This window comes from Panicum virgatum, chromosome 9N (assembly GCF_016808335.1).
Source record: "Panicum virgatum strain AP13 chromosome 9N, P.virgatum_v5, whole genome shotgun sequence".
In the NCBI taxonomy this organism is placed as follows: domain Eukaryota; kingdom Viridiplantae; phylum Streptophyta; class Magnoliopsida; order Poales; family Poaceae; genus Panicum; species Panicum virgatum.
Genome location: NC_053153.1, coordinates 72,506,222 through 72,524,013, shown reverse-complemented (window position 1 = coordinate 72,524,013; position 17,792 = coordinate 72,506,222). Strand labels below are relative to the sequence as shown.

General features: G+C 46.6%; 2 protein-coding genes across 4 annotated transcripts; one reads left to right on the top strand and one right to left on the bottom strand.

Annotated features, from left to right (window-relative positions):
- Positions 1–7,559: 7,559 nt before the first annotated feature.
- On the top strand, positions 7,560–11,219 carry LOC120690319 (glucan endo-1,3-beta-glucosidase 7-like). Its single transcript, XM_039972934.1, has 4 exons — positions 7,560–8,006; positions 9,516–9,895; positions 10,030–10,659; positions 10,739–11,219. The coding sequence occupies exons 1-4, from the start codon at positions 7,928–7,930 to the stop codon at positions 10,946–10,948; spliced, it is 1,299 nt and encodes a 432-aa protein (XP_039828868.1). The 5' UTR covers positions 7,560–7,927; the 3' UTR covers positions 10,949–11,219.
- LOC120690320 (DNA polymerase I-like) lies at positions 11,151–17,754 on the bottom strand. 3 transcript variants are annotated; one of them, XM_039972935.1, is made up of 15 exons: positions 17,417–17,754; positions 16,862–17,093; positions 16,048–16,127; positions 15,564–15,602; positions 15,451–15,469; positions 14,877–14,933; positions 14,224–14,351; positions 14,014–14,082; positions 13,712–13,797; positions 13,521–13,630; positions 12,650–12,700; positions 12,213–12,271; positions 11,874–11,918; positions 11,705–11,779; positions 11,188–11,609 (listed from the first exon to the last, which is right to left on the bottom strand). In XM_039972935.1, exons 1-15 carry the CDS (start codon positions 17,519–17,521, stop codon positions 11,493–11,495), a joined length of 1,272 nt encoding a protein of 423 aa, XP_039828869.1. In that variant the 5' UTR covers positions 17,522–17,754; the 3' UTR covers positions 11,188–11,492. The 3 variants fall into 3 exon arrangements, 2 of the variants coding, with proteins under 2 accessions (XP_039828870.1, XP_039828869.1); XR_005681708.1 differs by lacking the exon at positions 12,213–12,271 and having other exon boundaries at positions 11,151–11,609; XM_039972936.1 differs by lacking the exon at positions 14,877–14,933 and having other exon boundaries at positions 11,151–11,609.
- Between the last annotated feature and the right edge of the window lie 38 nt (positions 17,755–17,792).

Sequence of the window (17,792 nt, the reverse complement as noted above, 5' to 3'; positions counted from 1 at the left end):
ATGGGTATATAGCCCGACCTCAAGGAGAATGTATTTGGTTAGTAGCAAGGATATGTCATGGTATTTAATTTTTGCATAAAAGGCATCTATCTTTAATCAAGTTATGATAAGCAAAAGATAAGCATCTATAATCTCTAGGTCATTCATCAATACAATTACATAAGTAAAGTGATCATATATAACTTGAGATCAATCTTCCATGAACTCCATCACGAGACTCTACATTAGAGCGAACCTCAAAGAGCGTGCTCACTGTCTGAGAGCGCGGCTATTGCAATAGATTAAAGACCCTGCAGGGGGGTACAACTTTACCCACACGAGGATAAGATCAACGCACATACCCCCGCCAAGGATAAGGGTTGATTCATACCTCAATCTTTCACACAAACACAACCGACTCTGAGCGAGACGGTCGGGAAGGACAAGTGCACCGGAACCGCCGATCACACTCCATCACAACTCGCACCGAATCCGATCAAGGCAAGGTGTGACTCATGCTAAGTGGCTTACCTTCCCATTATTAAGCATGTGGTTTGTACTAAAAGTGTGGCAGAACCGCCTAAATTATCCCGGCTCAAGTGCGCAGGCCATCACCATAAAAGCAACATTAACTCAAATGCACTTCAAACGGAATAATTTTGGGTCTGTCGGGTAACGTCCCGATACAACCACCGGTTCTCGGATCGAACAAGCGTACCCCGCACGAAGGCGAGTCCAGAGATATTACAACCACAAGTTTTGCAACACAGGCATAAAATGATTACAAACCAGTTCTAAAATATTATTACAAGTACAAACTTAAAAAAAAACAGTTATACAAACCATAACTTTAACTTCAGAGTTTGAAAACAGCGGAAAGAGACAACGATGGCTACAACACGTCGCAAAAGTATACCAAGCTAGCCCAAGCAAGGTATCACTCGTCATGGTCATTGCCGGCCGAAGACGAATCCCACTCTACAGACCAGCCAGGAGGCAAAGAGCAGGGATAGGTCAAACTAGCGACCTGGTCCTCAAGACTCATACCTGAAAAAGGGTATCAACAGCAAGGCTGAGTATTCTAATACTCAGCAAGACTTAACCGTCAACGGGTATAAGTAGCCCACTATAGCTAGACTATGCAAGGATTGTGAGGCTCTGGTTTTCCTTTTTGCTGAAAAGCAATAAAGAGTAGATTCTTACTTTCAAGTTTTAGCCTTCAAGATTCTAGTAGATTAACCATTCTATGTAAGCAACTACTATCCAAACATGGTAGAAAACTAAGCAAACATCAAGATTAATAAATAATATTGTTGCTCTTATTACTCTGTGTGGCAAAGGGATCAAGCAGTCTCATTTCATCGTGAGAGGCGGACGATTCTGAATCGAAATTCAACCTTGCAAGGATAACCTAGCACACACGTCTGGAACACCGTCGGGTCGTTTCCAAACAACCGTTGACCTTTCTTTCCGGCTTGTGGATAGTGCCACTCTCCCCGACTACAGGGCTCCAAGGTCCACCCGTGCCCGGTCCACCCTTGTCCCTTGAAGTCGTAGTGTTGATCAACAATAACATTTAAAAACCTATCTCTAAAGATAGAGTGGGAGGTATATCCACTCCCCGGTCCAATCGGCTACTAGGCTTGCCGCGTACCATATTTACGGCATGTGGCTAGTACTTTCAAAAACTTAACCACCGCTACCACACCCCGCGACCTTAGCAAGTTCATCAACACAGACGGGGTCTCACATAAAGTCATGATATCGATCACAACCCCGTCCGTCGTCCTTATATTGATAACAGAAGTAAACAAACAATTCCTATAAAGCTCGCGAGTGACAGGCAATCACTCGACTTTTACCGGTCATATAAGCTTAGCAAGTAGTCGATCTCGAGTCTAGTGTTCAGTACATAGGTTCCTAGGATCATGCATCTAGGGTTTCAATTCAAATCCTAAGAACTGTAAATGCACAAGTAAATAATAACAGTAAATGATAATAATTTGAAATATAGGTTATGTCCGGGGCTTGCCTTCTCGGTAGTTGCTAACTATTTCAGCTCTAGGCTCTTCCGAACTTTGGTTCGGGGCTTCAGTTAGTTCAGCTGCATTCACCTGGACTTCTGGATCATCTCTGTCAGACTTCGGGATCAACTCGTACGTCCCGTCCGATAAGGCAGTCGTATCTATATGAAATGCAAGAGGTGACATTATAAATACACTCAGATCATGGTAAAGTTGTAGGCTAACAACTGGCAAACAAACATAACACATGGGCAATCGTTTATAGAGTAGTTAACTAACAAATCTAACTACACAGGGCATCATGATCAACAGCACAACTGAAGTGAACTACTCCATAAACAAGTGGGAGTGGTTTTCTATAACAAACAAAACATAGTTTGCTAATAAATCAACTACTCAGAGTAAAAATAGTAATAAATTCTGCAAAAGTTACACTAAACAGAACATGAACAAAGTAATCTACCCTGTAAAAATCATGCCATAAAATCTAACCATTTATTCAGAATAATTCATTCACTCAGATAATATCTAGAACAAGCATGAATTACACAGGTCAAACTAGAGCAAAGTAGAAGCTCACAATTTAAAAGGAGGTTGACACAGAAAAGGACTAGCTACTGTGAAATTTTCATGATTTTATCTACAGAGAATTAATTATGAGAAAATAAACAAAACAGAACAACAGATTATAAAGATTTATTTTTATCTCCTGTTCTAGCCATGATCTGAGGCTCTAACTTCCTGGACAAGCTAAGATGATCAAGAAGAACATGCAGAAATATTTTCATGATTTATTATGAACAGAAACTATTTACCATAATTAAAGTCTACTAAACAAGGATTAAATCAAATAAAAAGCTACACCAAAGAACTGATCATGAAATTTTTATATAAAATCAAGTGTTACAAGAGTGAACTACCATAAAAGTTTCACTGCAAGACAAGCGTTTTATCATCAGATAAGAAAAAGATAAAACATTTAGTATTTATTTACCTAGTGACACAAAACCATTTATACAGCAAAAACTTTCAACAAAAGCCTAACATATTATGATTCTACTGCATAGAGCTAAACACAAGGATTCCAAAACATCAAAGTTTATATTTTTCTAAATTTCCTATGAATTTCTATGGAATTTCAAAGTTCACTGCAAAAATTACAAAGGAGTCCCTACTGGCACTATTCATATGAGTCATGGGGTTTGCAGAAAGCCCCCTGGAACTTTTGTTCCTTCTAACACGGGGTCCTTGGCCGCAGAGGAGAACAGGGGAAAGGGCGCCGGCCATTACCGGCGGCTAGGCTCGCCGGCGGCGAGGGGAAGGGGGCCAGGGAGCTAGAGGGGACCACGGCGCACCTGTAGAGGGTCTTGGGTGGGGCTGAGGTGGACTGAGGCGACGGCTCAACGGATCCCGGCGGCCGGCGGCGAGCTGTGTTGACGGAGGCGGCGCTCCGGCAGTGGGAGGGTGTCGAGGAGTGGGGGAAAAGCTTCAAGAGAGCAAGGTGAAGCTTCTAGGGTGGTTGGGAGGGGCGGAGCAAAACTAGACTGACGGGTCTACGGCGAGCTGGGCGGCGGCGGAGCTCTGCTACGACGGCGAGGGGGCTCCGGTGGAGATCTGAGGGCGGGATTAGGCCTGAGAGCTACGCGAGGTCAAGGCAAAGCTACTGGTGGGGTCAATTGAGTGCGAGCAAGGGAGGAGGAGTGGGTTCGACGGCGAGAGTGAGCTCGCCGGCGTTCTGTGGAGCGGCGGCGGTGTTCTGGGGCGTCGGAGTGGGGAATCGGAGAGAGAGCGTGCAGAATAGAGTGTAGGGGTTCTCCAGAGGCCGGGGCGCACGCAAAAGGAGGCCCTGGGGCTCTACGGCGAGCATCGCCACGGCGGCGTCGCGGTGGCGGCCGCGAGACGGTTCTGGGCGGCGTGGCGAAGGGAGGGAGCTCCAGCGCGCGGGGAGCTGGGTCCAGAAGCTCGTGGGGGGGCGCCACGTGAAGCGGAGGCGAATTTGGATTTGGCCAGGGGCGTCCCAGCGCGGCGGCGGGCGGCGTGGCGCTGTCGGTCGGCGGCGAGAGAGAGCAGAGGAGCTGGAGGAAGGGGAAAAGGACCCAAACGAAATTTCCAAAAACTCTAGGGACCAATCTGTAAACTAGCGATAACTTTTAAAATAGAGCTCAAATGAAAAAGTGCCCAACATGAAAGTTGTTCAATTTTTCAAGATCTACAACTTTGATGTTGTGCAAAAATTTATTTGATCAAAGATTCAAGAGCTAATTTTGAAAACATGGAAAGAATTTTAAATTCCAGGAACTTTGTCTTTTTCAATGTATTTTCATTTTAAACATAGACTTAAAAGCAAAATTTGCTGCCATATAATAAATGCTCTGAATTTTGCAAAAACACCCTCCACAAAAGTTATAAATGCATACTCTATTCAATAAAACTACAGAAAGGACCTTGCATAAAATCATAATTACACATAGAACCTTTTTATATTTGCAAAAAGATCCTTTTTCAAGCAATTCAAGCATATGATGCATGATTTGGTTCTAATTACCCTAAATTGGCTATTTAAAAACCTGGGCCGTTACAAAAAGGGTGCTCAAGAGACCGGCGACTAAAGAGACGGTCCTTAACCAACTCAAGCAAGACTAACCATTTGGACTCCTTTCCATCATGGCCCTACCATTCTTGCTCAAGTCCGAATCACAATTCATTGTTGTTCACATTTTATTCATCATCAACTAGGAGTGTGGAAATAATCAAACATCATATAACTCGCGAGTGGTGGTGCCCTTTCCACCTCTCGTCTTCTACCGTAGCTAAGCATGGCTAAGCATATAATCTGTGACTCCTAATCAAGCATACTCACCTAGATGATAGTGTTCTAAACAAGATTGGTAATGCATCAAATAGGTTCTAATCAAATATTGATATAATAGTAACGCATGCACAATTGAGACTAGTATAAACTTCATTGATCCAAAATATAGGACAAGGATGCTTAGGTGCCTGCCTTGAGTTTCAAAGGAAGCGTCGTCTCCCACGGGCTCCGGTTCACCCTCCTCTTGCTTCGGCGTCACGGTCTCTACACGAATGCAAATGATGCTTGAGAAATGAGCATGTCATGAATGTGTGCAATGATTTGTAAATGACATGAGGAGGCATGATCTAACGAAGCCAAACTATGATATAGGGACTGGGTATAAGGTGCATAAGTGGGTTGTTCATGAGTGAGTGCAAGGGTGTTAAGCAGGAAAGGGCGGACTGTCCGCTGAGAGGAAGCGGACCGTCCGGTTCTGAACGGCGGACTATGCGGCGGACTGTTTTAGGGCGATAACATGTTCTCTGTGTAAATCGCGGACCGTCCGCGTAGATTAAGCGGACCGTCCGCCTTACAAATTTTGAAAGGCTAGAAACGTCCAGAGGCTTTGCCGGTTGGGTCGGAATCTGGCGGACCATCCGGCCATGTCCAGCGGACCGTTCGCAACACGGCCGAGGCTCACCGGCGAGCTTGCCGTCGGCGATTCAAGCCACGGTTTGGGGCGGGGTTTGTTCCTAGGGGTTCCTGGGAGCTTAGAGGGTTCACTTTGGGAGCTAAATCCCACATGCATAGGTTTCAAAGCTCTAGGTCATCAATGGTGATTTGTGCTTTAGGTGGGTTCTTGGACTCAAATCCTAGGGCAATGGGGACGGATCGGGAAGGGTGGTGCACTCACCGGCGACGAGTAGAGTACCGGCAAGAGCTCCAAAGCGACAAAAAAGGCTTGGGGAAGCTCGGGGTCGTCTTCCTTGCTTGGAGTTTGAGGAAGGGGATGAGGATGAGGAAGAAGCTTATTGGGGAAGCTCCTCCCCAAGGAAGAAGAGGAGATCGGGCGGTGCAGCTCGCCGGCGTCGTTCTTCGGCGGCCTCTGGCGAAGCTCCGGCGAGGTGGAGGGGCTTCAATGGTGGGGGAGGTGGTGGAGCTCCTCCATGGCTTGGAGCTTGAGAGGGGGTGAGTGGAGTGAATGAGAGTGAGAGAGAAGGATGGGGGGAGACTCCCAGGTGTTGTGCAGGATGGACTGACGGGTGGGGCCGAGGGGTGGACGTGGCATCAAGTCTCTGCGCGTGTGACACACATCAGGGTGCTCTAGCAGACTGTCCGCATGTGGGGTGCGGCCTGTCCGCGAGTGGGTGACGTGGCAGGGAATCGATGCGGCCGAGGTTGACCGTGGTCAGCAGTGTGGAGGAACTGCGACCTAGGCCGTTGTGGTGCCCACCGGTGCTCAGGGGCGGATCAAGCATGGGGCAGAGGGGACTGGAGCCCTCCTACCCCCCTTCATCCTATGTATGAAGCCCCCCCCCCCCACCAATTCTTTAGCTATGGATGAAGAAGATAATGAGAAGAAGAAGAAAAGGAGAAATAATCTTTCCAATATTCACTGTTTTTATCCGCCACTGCTTCAGGCGATGTATTCATCAGTTATAACATATACTTGCTGCTTTGACACCAACCATGGCCAAGTTCGCCATACTTTGATGTGGCATGCCGGCGTGCAATGCGTGTGTACTTGTGCGAACGGCAGGCATACTCATGCACATGTCGCCGCCGTGTGGAGTGTGGACTTAAAATGCCTATAACCTGCGAAGTTTTGGACGCTTGCGTGGACCAGCCCCAGCTAGACCAAAGCAGAGAGTCCAGCTTGGGAAGTACTACGTGCAGTAACCTTGCCGGTGTGCTTTTTCTGCAGCCATCATGGCCATGACAACTCGGTCGAGCTGAGCTGGACGACGCATTGCAGTTTGATGGCGCACTTAAATCAATCTTAGAAAAAACAGAGAATCGTGAGCAAACACGGGGCGACGATCCACAGGTTCTCGTGCCGGCTCATCATGGTCATGGCTGCAGCGGAGCGGCCAGCGGGCGCGACGCCATCTTCAGTCGCCATCGCCCTCTCGCCCGACCACAGGGACCTGGTTTCGTTTGATCATCATCGAGGTGTCCCCGCCTCGACTGATAATCAGCGCGATAACACCACGTGTGGCCGCCGTAATCGCGCATAGCATCCACTCAAATCCTGCTCGATCGATCATCACTGTCACGCCAGCCTATAGCTGCATGGCACGGCGCATAACTGCAAAACTTGGATGATCAAGGTCGATTGCTAAGTAAAAGACTCCGAGACCAGAACGTACAGATCGCCATCACGGCGACCTCGCGAGCCTGCCTGCTGATTTCGCCCGCCCGCCCGCCGGGACAGCCACCCAGCACCGGCGCGCAGCCACATCCTCCCTGGACTGGGCGGCCGGAGCCCCCAAAATTATTTCCGCGAAGCCGAGAAAGTTCGATCGCGGCTGCAAGCCTGCAATGCGCTGCACTGCCATGATTCCCGACGCAAGCGACCCCTCCTGCTTTCTCGCCGCCGGTCTGGTCTGATCCAGGCATCCGGCTGGTTTCGTCTCATGAGCATCACACGTAGCACACCTGAAAGCGACCCCGGCCGGCCTCTTGCAGTCTTGCGGCTACGGCGAGCAGCACCTATAAAAAAGGTTCCGCGCCGGCTGGGCTGCGAGACACAGCTCGTGCGGGCGGAATCGGAATTTCAGATACGCGCGCGCGAAAAAGGGGCGGGGCGGACGGAGACGGTCACGGTCACCGGGGCTCCTTCTTTCTACTGCGCGTACAACGCACGGCGTCCGTCCTGTCGCACCCCCGCCCCACGCCCACGGTGCCTCCTTCTTTTACGCGCGGCGCGGTAGGCGGAAAGACACAGCGCCCAGCGACGGCGCGCGAGCCCTCGCGTTGCTTGCGTCTCCCGGCCCCCGCCCACCTCGCCCCGCTCGCTTTCCTCAGCTAGAGCCTAGCGCGCGCCTTCGTCTTCGTCTTCGTCCTCGCCGCTAGTCGCCGACCTGCCATTGGGGACGCCGTAGGCCGGCTGCGGTGAGCAGTCCGTAACATGGGGATCAGGAGGCGGCGGGATGCTGCTGCTACGATCCTCCTGGGCCTCCTGCAGGTCTTCCTCTTCCGCTCGGCGAGTAAGTTCATGCTGCCATTACTTCCCCTGCTGCTAATGAGCACACTCCAGAATTCAGAGTTCTTCCTCAGTCTGCAATTGTGCTGTCGACTATGCATATTTACTATGCTTCTTTCTACTTGGTCGTCTCCTTTCATTCTTTAGGCTACCAGAGTTAGTTGTCTCCAAAAGGGGTGAGCATCGGCATGCATACAGGCTAGCACTGAACCACATCAGTCGCTCTTTCCCCCCTTTGGAGTAAAGATCATTCGCTGAAATCTCTGCTTCTACTCTAGTGTATGCTGCTGCTTCGTTTCAACGACGAGCTAGAGTAGTACTACCGCACATCACTCTAGCTATCATTTGTGCAGAGACAAAATTCGTTATGCGTTGGACGTTGCACATACGTACGCAGCTGAGCTGACTCATTAGTGGGGGCAGTTTCGTTGCCGGGCTTTGCTGCAAGCTCCCCAAGTAGTGGCGTGTAAAGCCGATGGTGATTGATGGTACAATTTTCGCTATTCTGAAGGTGGGACGGATTTGCCGAGATCTTTGCTTTTGCTCCCCATGAAAATGAAATTCCTCCAGCAACAAAAATACAATAAACAACTGCTGAGAGCTGAAGCTTGTCCTCCTTTTCCATGTGTCATAGTCGTATTCTTAACGCCTGGATATAGAAAGGGGTCATGTCAGGTTGGAATTGCTCTCAAAGGCGATGCTGGCGAACCACACAAAGCCAAACCATGTCGAGTTGGGTTGAATAGAGTGGCAGCATGTTCTGTTGTGTGACCAGCGACGACTGTGCATTGTAGGACTGACTTATGAAGCAGTAGTTGCTAAGCAACTTCACACGAACTGTTGATTGGCTCTGGAATGGGTCATGTTCAGAGTGGACTGGCATGAAGGTGACTTTGACCCTTCTAGCCCACCAAACTGGTTGGTCAGGGAATCTAGCAGGGGCTGAGGGACATGCTACTAATTGCCGAATCATCAATGCGTGGAGAATCAACAACTCCTCTGATCAAAATAAACAAATAAATCAACGACTCGTGGACAAAACACAGGAGTAGTTGCAGCAGCCACCAATGCTAGGGCCGCCGAAGCAGAGATGATCCGCCATGTCGCGGCGTGGCGCCCGTTACGTGCGTGCCAGATGCTGCCGCCCACGGCTGCACAACTGTGCGTATCGTTGCCTTCTAACCACCGCTAGTTCTGGACCTTCTGGTACATTTGCATGTGACCAAACGCGTCATGCGTCGTCCCCCACAAATCATGCTCACTTCCAGTTTGGATCCATCCCACGAAGGCACGAACTGATCTACTTTTTTCTCTTAAACTTCTTTAAAATCCGGTTCGTGCCATCATCAGTTTTGGAGTTCATGGCAAAGCTTTCTGCAACTAGTCCAGTTTTAATTTTAAGCTACCCGCAAAAAAAAAGTTTTAATTTTAAGCCGGTTTTTCGCAGCAGCTGAAGCTCGTGAAGTGAACTGAACATGCACCGTAACTCATTACGTTCGTTCACTATTGACAGCGTCGCAGTCGTTCATCGGCGTCAACTACGGGACGATTGCCGACAACCTCCCGCCGCCGGCGTCGACGGCCAGCCTGCTCATGTCCACGTCCATCGGCAAGCTCCGCCTCTACGAGCCCCAGCCGGAGCTGGTCGCGGCGCTCGCGGGCTCCAACATCTCCATCCTGCTGGGCATCCCCAACGGCGACGTGCCGAACCTCGCGTCCTCCCCCGCCGCCGCCGCGTCCTGGGCCGCCGCCAACATCCCCACCACGGTGACCGTCTCCGCCATCTCCGTCGGCAACGAGCTGCTCAACTCCGGCGACCCCACCCTCGCGCCCCAGCTCCTCCCCGCCATGCAGAACCTCCTCGCCGCGCTCCCCGCCGGCTCGACCACCAAGGCACGTATCTCCTCTCGTCACCCATGGGTGGCAGTGGCACAATGCCTTAACTAAAGCAGAACATACACTGCGCGTGGTTGGCCGGACGGTTGTTGAGCGAGCTGATCAGTGAAGTTGGCACCTTGTACGAACAGATCTCCACCGTGCACTCCATGGCCGTGCTGTCGGCGTCGGACCCGCCGTCGTCCGGCGCGTTCCACTCGGACCTCGCCGGCAGCCTGGACCCGGTGCTGGACTTCCTCCACCAGAACGGCGCGCCCTTCATGATCAACCCGTACCCCTACTTCGCCTACGCCTCCGACACGCGGCCGGAGACGCTGGCGTTCTGCCTCTTCCAGCCCAACGCCGGCCGCGTCGACGCCGTGTCCGGGCTCACCTACACCAACATGTTCGACGCGCAGCTCGACGCCATCCGCGCGGCGCTGGACGCCAAGGGCTACGGCGACGTGGACATCGTTGTCGCCGAGACCGGGTGGCCGTACAAGGGAGACGCCGACGAGGCTGGCGCCACCGTGGACAACGCCAAGGCCTACATCAGCAGCCTCGTGGCGCACCTCAAGTCCCAGGCCGGCACGCCGCGGACGCCCGGCAAGTCGGTGGACACCTACATCTTCGCGCTCTACGACGAGGACCTCAAGGGCGGGCCCGAGTCGGAGCGCTCCTTCGGGCTGTACAAGACGGACCTGACGGCGAACTACGACGCCGGGCTCGCCAAGAGCGGCGGCACGGCGGCTCCGACCATTTTGACTCCGTCTCCGCCGCAGGTTCTTCTTCTACGGGATTGATGCTCGCCAGCCAATTGATGGAACGGGCGTTACTGATCTATGCCATCTGACTTTGCAGGGCACGCTGCAGCCGAGCAGGGGGGCAACGCCGATGGGGTTTTGTCAGACGACGGCCACCGTGCCGGGCAGCACGCAAGGCCAACAGGTGCCGCTGAGCAGCTCGTGCTACATCCCGGCCGGAGCCGTGTCGCGTCAGGCAGACGCCGGCACATGGCAGCTTGTTTGGTTCGGTGTTTTGCTGTGCCTGGCAATGGTAGCAGGCATGTAGTTACAGCGTTTGTAACATGACGGAACAAGTACAGTACAGTACAGGTTTTTTTTTTTTTGCAACCCACTCCATACCACGGCTTTGCCACCATATTAGTAGATTTCACGAAAGAACAACTACACACAGTGACACAGAACATTGGGCCGATCGGCTGCCTTGCCTTTGCCGCGATAGCTCCACCTGCACTGCACCCCTTTGGAAGTGGATATAAAAGTCAGATGAGATGGATTGCGTGAGCCTTACTTCTAAAAAAGAAGAGCATTGTTGTAAATTTTATCTACAGAGCTAACTAAAGTTAGTTTCGTGATATGAACACTCGAGCTGCTTGCCTGAGCAGCGGCACCCTGGATTTACGAACTTCGGCAACCTATGCCAACAATTTGATTTTTGCAATTTGGAGATGGCTGCGCGCAGAGTCCACATGAAGTCGAAGGCATTGAATATTTTGGGATCAGAACGGCACCAGCAGGGCTTCCGATCTTCTAATCCAAACTTTAACCTTGGCAAAATTCCTTTATAATCACTGATGGAAACATCAGCGTCATCACGATTTAAGCTTGTTCCAAAGATAGGTTGCTCTTCTGATGATTGGGTCCGCTGAGGAGCCTTCTGCATATGCTTCCAGAGCTCGTAAGAGCTTTATGAATTTGGTCCCATCATCCTGAAGCAGTAAGTGACAGGAATTTATGCAGGGAGAAGCATAAAAATTACCGCACTGTAGTTACTAAAAAGATATGGTGCTAAGTTTTAAGTCACCTGCGGCTTCTGAAATACAAGGTCAGCTGTCTTGAAAGGAACCATATAAGAAGGAAGATCAGAACGCAGTGTGGCCTACAGTTAGATGAAAAGAGTTTTGTTGAGATGTAGTCTCTTAACAAATAGAAAGGAAGGAATACTTTTTCACATAAATAACAATAAATAATACCAAGCTTTTGCAAAGGATAGCCTGTTCCTCTTGAGATATCAGAGCCTGAGAGGAGCCACGTAAACTCAGTTCAATGATATCATTTCATAAACTAAATTACATTCTATTTGAGAAGAGAACAATGATGTCAATAATCAAGAAGATGCCATATTAATTTAAGTGTACGGGCACAAAAATTATATTTAGCTTTTCAGGTGGTAAAAAAAATCTATTGCTGAAAAAAGAGACACCACATAACCAAATGAAGTGAAATCATATCAGCATTTTTGCTAGAGTTCTGTGCAAAGACACATGTGGATGCATAAATGCAGACAAAGGAGAGGAGTTTGTACACCTTACCTGTTTAATTCGTTCATCCTCAACTTCATCCTTAGATTTCAGTAGATTCTCTAAAGAACCTATTTATTTTTTTAAAAAAAACATAAGAACATCATTGCTGTGCTTTTGAAACCTTCCAAACTAATCAGGGTGACATATATGCTGAATGCTCCCCAAGAAAAACTTGACAAACAAAACTAAACAGGTGAATGATCTATAAAAGACTGAGGTAGATTCATGAAGGGACCTTGGTAATCTTTTCACTGTGGCACAGTGGTGGTGTGCAAGATATTATAAAATCTATCCACCCTTTTATAGAATGTACCTAGATCAATCAGTTTGCACCAACGCTAAATCCAAAAAATTAAACTCTGCTCATACAAATCCTAAACTAATTAATCGAGATTTAATATTAGTCTTTAAGTGCAACTTTTTTGTAAAGAAAGTAAGAAACATACCAAATTTAGTTATCAGCTTGACTGCATTAACATCTCCTATCCCCTCAACTCCTGCAAAAGAAAGTGTTTCCAGTGATATCATAAGCATCTCACGGTCAACGGATTCCAGCAAAGATAAAGTCATATCAGAGAGATGCATTGGGGGCAAGGAATGATGAATAATCACTGGCAGCATTTTTCCGTTCTTTTTTTTGGGGGGGGGGGGGGGGGTGGGGGCAGTAACAGACTAACAGTTATGATCAGAAGATAATTTTTGGCACAGAATGATTTGCATTTGTAGTAAAAAGGTAGGTAGACTTAGTATGGTTATAGCTCATTTCATAGGTTAGTTAAGGTCTTTATGCAACAGGTAAAATTAATCACACAATACAGAATAAATGAAGCAATAACTAAACAAGTAGAAGAAGCACAAAACAATATTTATAGAAGATCAATAAATTATCCTCTCCTAAAAAAGAACAGCAACAGAAAAGAGCACATGATGCTGGATGTCTGTATTTATTTATTTTTTAAAAAATTACCATCTTCACAATGGGACTCCTGAAGTAAGTTAAAGATGATGACACATAGTAGACAAGAAAAATAAAGATGATCAAGCACAAGGCAGTATCTATACGGCAATAGTCACTAGTGTGCTTGGTGCCTAGCTTCGTGCAAAAGAGAATGAGATCTCCATGTTTCTCATCAATAATAATCTGAAAAGACAATAGCTCAGGTTCATGCAGCAAACAAACCAAACAACACAAAGTATGTTCCATACACTTAATTCTTTCTTTATCAGTGGATGTAAGGAATTTAAAAAAAAAGAGGAAAAAGGAAATCATGCTAGAAGAGGCATGCATCATAGGAAAAAGCAGTAGCAGAAGACTACCAGGTATATTGTCAGCTTTGTCTCCTGAAAGTGCGACAACATCAACAAACTGCGAGGGTTTCAGTGCTCCATATCTCTTGACGAAATCTTCAACTCCAAATGAAACCATCCTGCAAATCCAAATTATGAAAATTAACTATTTGAATCAATCAGTTTAAACACTTGAAATGTAACAAAAGATTTAAACTGACCCTGAACCACGTGGAGCAATCCTGAGCAAACGCAAAGAAGGTGACAAAATTTGGAAGAAGTCTTTATCAGGAGAGACAATCCGTACCTTCAGATGACATGGGCATTTTACAAAACAGAAAGGTATTAGTCATAAATAAGGACCAAAGTACATGAAAATTATCTTGTGCATATTTGCCAAATTTTCTAGTCAATTCTTTTCAAGATTTGATGCTCGAATAGAGAATAAGAAATTCTAAGCATATCAGTGATGAACAGTTGATGGATAAAATAACTGAAAAAGATCAATGGTACAAGTATTTACCTTGTAACCAGCCGACACACTGTTTACAGCCAGGGTACCAATAACATCATCAGCTTCAACACCTGGAACCTGCAGCATCAATTGTTTGACAATGCCAAATATGAACAGCTATCCCATCCCATTTAACAGAGTCACATGTGTGTTCCCCAACATATTAAATAGTAAATAACTACCCAGATTGTAATAAATGCGTACTGATATATTTTTTACCTCAATTACTTTGATTGACATCGCCTTAATGGATGCCTTCAAGTATTGCATGCCCTGGACAACGGTGTCCGGTGTTGGGGTGCGGTTACTCTTGTAAGCAGGGTACATCATATGACGAAAGGTCATTCCTACATGGAAAAAAAAAGAGAGAGTGGTATTGTCTCTTTGTAGAGTTCAAATGATGAGAGAAAACAAGATCAATAGAGGCAACTGAAAAGCACTCAATTGGCACCGAACCCTCCAAAACCAAAGATATCTTCTGACAAGTCGCTCATGCAAACATCAATGCTTATATTTGACACGTTCTCTTTCCATTTCCAACATTTAAGTATCGAAAACCCTTGAGGCCTTGACCTCTCATATGTTTGGTGCTGCAAAGATACTACTCCGCGGTTTTGGAAGATAAAAGGACAATTGGAAAGAGAATCAGAATTCAGAATCAAGAAACTAAGTTGCCAGTGCTATGCAACATTCAAAATCTGCTTTTATCCAAACATTCCTACTGGCTCTCCAAGTCAGGGCTCCAGGCCATCACGAACAAAATACGTGCATCGCAGATCATCCAAGATCTTTGATGTCCTAAGATGCTAATTGACAGCCATAAATTACCTTCTCCCATGATCCCATCAATTTGAGACATCTTACACTCTTACCTTTTGCCATGTGACAATCTTTGGATGGCATGGCAGTATAATGACCATATGGAACTCCTGAAAAGAAAAGTTTGGTAACTTATTTGTTGCTTTCAGAAGTTGAAGGAAATACATCACTTTAAATTTGCACTTATACTAGTCTATCTCACAATCTAATCCTCCAGGGATGTTCAGCTTTGAGATGAAATTCAAGGAGAAAAAAGTAGCCCCCCCCCCCCCCCCCCCCACACACACACACAAAGAAGCTGTAAAAACATATATATTGTTTCAAATTTAGTCAATCATCTTTCATAAAAACAATATTGAATAAAAACTATCCGTGAATGGCAACGAGAAATCAGATAGCAAGGAAAAGCTTCCAGCAAATCAATATGCTGGTCTAGTGCAATTATGAAGCTTTATAAGCTGAACAATGCAAACATCACATTATGACAAGGCTTCAGTGCTTATTGAGTTAAAAAAATGTGGCAAGTGTCTGCTGCGGAGAGTGATCAACAAGAGACACTGCATGGGTACTAAAACGTTAAACAGAATGTGTATACTCAATAAAAGAATTATCCTGGGCACAGCTCACCATCATGGTCAAACACGACCTACAAATGAGTTAACAAAATCATAAGGGGTGAAGGCTATGAGAAAACAAACAGCTATCGATGCCAGTGGAAACCATGCTAGAACTGAACATACCGCAGCATGAGATGGAATGAACTCTAGCATGTCAAGAAGCTGCAGAAAAAAATTAAAACAATCACAAAGATGAATAACACACAAAGCAAAATATAAAGTTGTAACATGTTAATATGTAGTTTGGCACCTCACTACTAAAAAGATGTGCGGCCACAACAGAACATGTAAAACAGATTAATCCTAAAACAGGCAGCTATGCACAGTAAATTTTACTTTTTAGACTTTCAGTCTTACCAGCAAGTCCAAAATTACAATGGAATGACCACCTAGATCCATGCTAGTAGACTTCATAAACACTATCTATTCCAAAATTCCATAACATCACTACAGCAAGAGTGGACTGGATTGATGCTTACAGTACATTTACTCTATTTGTAACAAATGAATTAGGAAACAAGCTGTAAAATTTATAGAAATCTCAGGATATAGTTTTGAACTTCTTAGGATCAAGGACTCTGTTTGACTATGGAACAATCCTACTCACCAGGGATAGAGCTTTGAATATAGTTAAAACCCAATCCCCATTTCCATCAGCATGCTCCAACTGGCCATGCTGCAGCTGTGCTACACCCGTAGAAACAAATATTGATGAGTTGCAGATTCCAGTAATTAAAAAAGTGCAAAAAGAATGCAGAGAAAATGAGGATGATAGAAAAAATGTAATAGAAAACATACGTCCAGCAGTTGCTTTTGGTGGCCTTTCTTTTGTGAATTTCAATATTATGGAGGAAGTTCAGGTGGTTTAGCTAAAGGCAGTTTCATTGGACACAACATTGAAATGATTAAACTAACATAACTACAGAAGAACAAGATGGTATGCATCAATTATCAATTTTTTTTGTAATCAAAAGCTTTAAAAAAGCACAGCACAAATTATATCCAGAAAGGTAATTTTCAGGATAACAGATCTGTGTAGCATAGGCTAGGCAATCCAGCAGGTAAACTGTCAGCCTACAAAGACAATGCACATCTTTTGGGTAAATGACATAAGAAAAATGGATCCACATTATGAAATTAAAAGTGTGTTGACAGGTGAAGTTTCTCCTTTTCTTTTTTTCCATTACATTTTTGTATCTATGCCACTTATTTCATTATTTTATGGTTTCAACATCACATAAAACAAGGCCAGCAGTTTTGTACTATAGCTAAGTTATATCATTTATCAATGGCACAGTATATATACACATAAAAATGCAGACATCAAGGCTCTCTAGATGTTTACTAGAAACAGGAAGCAAAAGGTAACAACACATATCAGCAAAGTGGCGCAGTGAAGAAGAAATCAGGAAAGTACTAACCTAATATCTTGTAGTAGGATCTGTACATCACTGACGTTCCATCAACTAGCATTATTCTGCCATTTGAAGGATCGGCACGAGTGACACCCTCTGTCGGATTCGACAATGTGTCCAATATGCCTGAGGATATGCTGTCATCATACAGTGGAATCCGTGGAGTATTCTGCACTGATGGTCCTTGAAAACTCTCAATCGAGTCTGTGATTGGCAGAACTGACTGCTCTGAAAAACCCTGATATTTAAGAGAAAATTTAGATCAACAGTTAATTGATACTCACATCCTTGAAATTATTGTGATGACGACCAACCCAACACGCAACGCTGGAAAGGAGGGGAGGGGCTTCACAGTAATCAAATTACACATTTCCAATTTTGTACATCGAAGAACTTTGAGTCAAGTAAACCATGGGAATACAATCCAAGTACCAGGAGATTGCTCATGACCTTCATGGTGCTACTAGGGCTAATGGGCATCCCGCAAAATTGTCTCACTCCTTCCTAACCCCAAAGTCGTAACGCCATGAGAGGAGGAAGGGGGTTTACAGTAGCATTTACCTTTCTGAGTATGGTGAGTGGCGACGGGAGCTGCCGGGAGGCGGCGGCGGTGCGGTAGAGGAGGAGGCGGGGCGCCACGGCGGCGCGGAGGAAGCAGCAGGCCATCGGCGTAGACTACCTCTTCCGCATCTCCCGCGCAGATGGTGGAGGGGTGGCAGTGGCGGGGAGCCGGGCAGAAGGGCTAGGGTTTACTTGGTGGGGATTGGGAAGACGGAGATGAGGATGAGATTGAGGTAGAGCCCTAGCCCCAAGGCGAGGTGTTCGACGGAATGCGCGGGCGGAGTGGAAAGACTCAAAGACCGAAAGAGGAGCTGCGGCGACAGCCGCAGAGCCAGGCAGAGCCCTGACCCTGAGGCTAGTCTGGGACTGGGTATAT

Excerpts from the sequence above, each read along its gene's own strand:
- LOC120690319 (XM_039972934.1), top strand. The coding sequence starts at position 7,928 with ATGGGGATCAGGAGGCGGCGGGATGCTGCTGCTACGATCCTCCTGGGC. Across the intron at positions 9,896-10,029 it reads CCGCCGGCTCGACCACCAAG|ATCTCCACCGTGCACTCCAT; the intron begins GCACGTATCTCC and ends TTGTACGAACAG. Across the intron at positions 10,660-10,738 it reads TGACTCCGTCTCCGCCGCAG|GGCACGCTGCAGCCGAGCAG; the intron begins GTTCTTCTTCTA and ends CTGACTTTGCAG.
- LOC120690320 (XM_039972935.1), bottom strand. The coding sequence starts at position 17,521 with ATGGCCTGCTGCTTCCTCCGCGCCGCCGTGGCGCCCCGCCTCCTCCTC. Across the intron at positions 11,919-12,212 it reads AGGATGAACGAATTAAACAG|GCTCTGATATCTCAAGAGGA; the intron begins GTAAGGTGTACA and ends GGCTCCTCTCAG. Across the intron at positions 11,610-11,704 it reads TTGTATTTCAGAAGCCGCAG|GATGATGGGACCAAATTCAT; the intron begins GTGACTTAAAAC and ends TTACTGCTTCAG.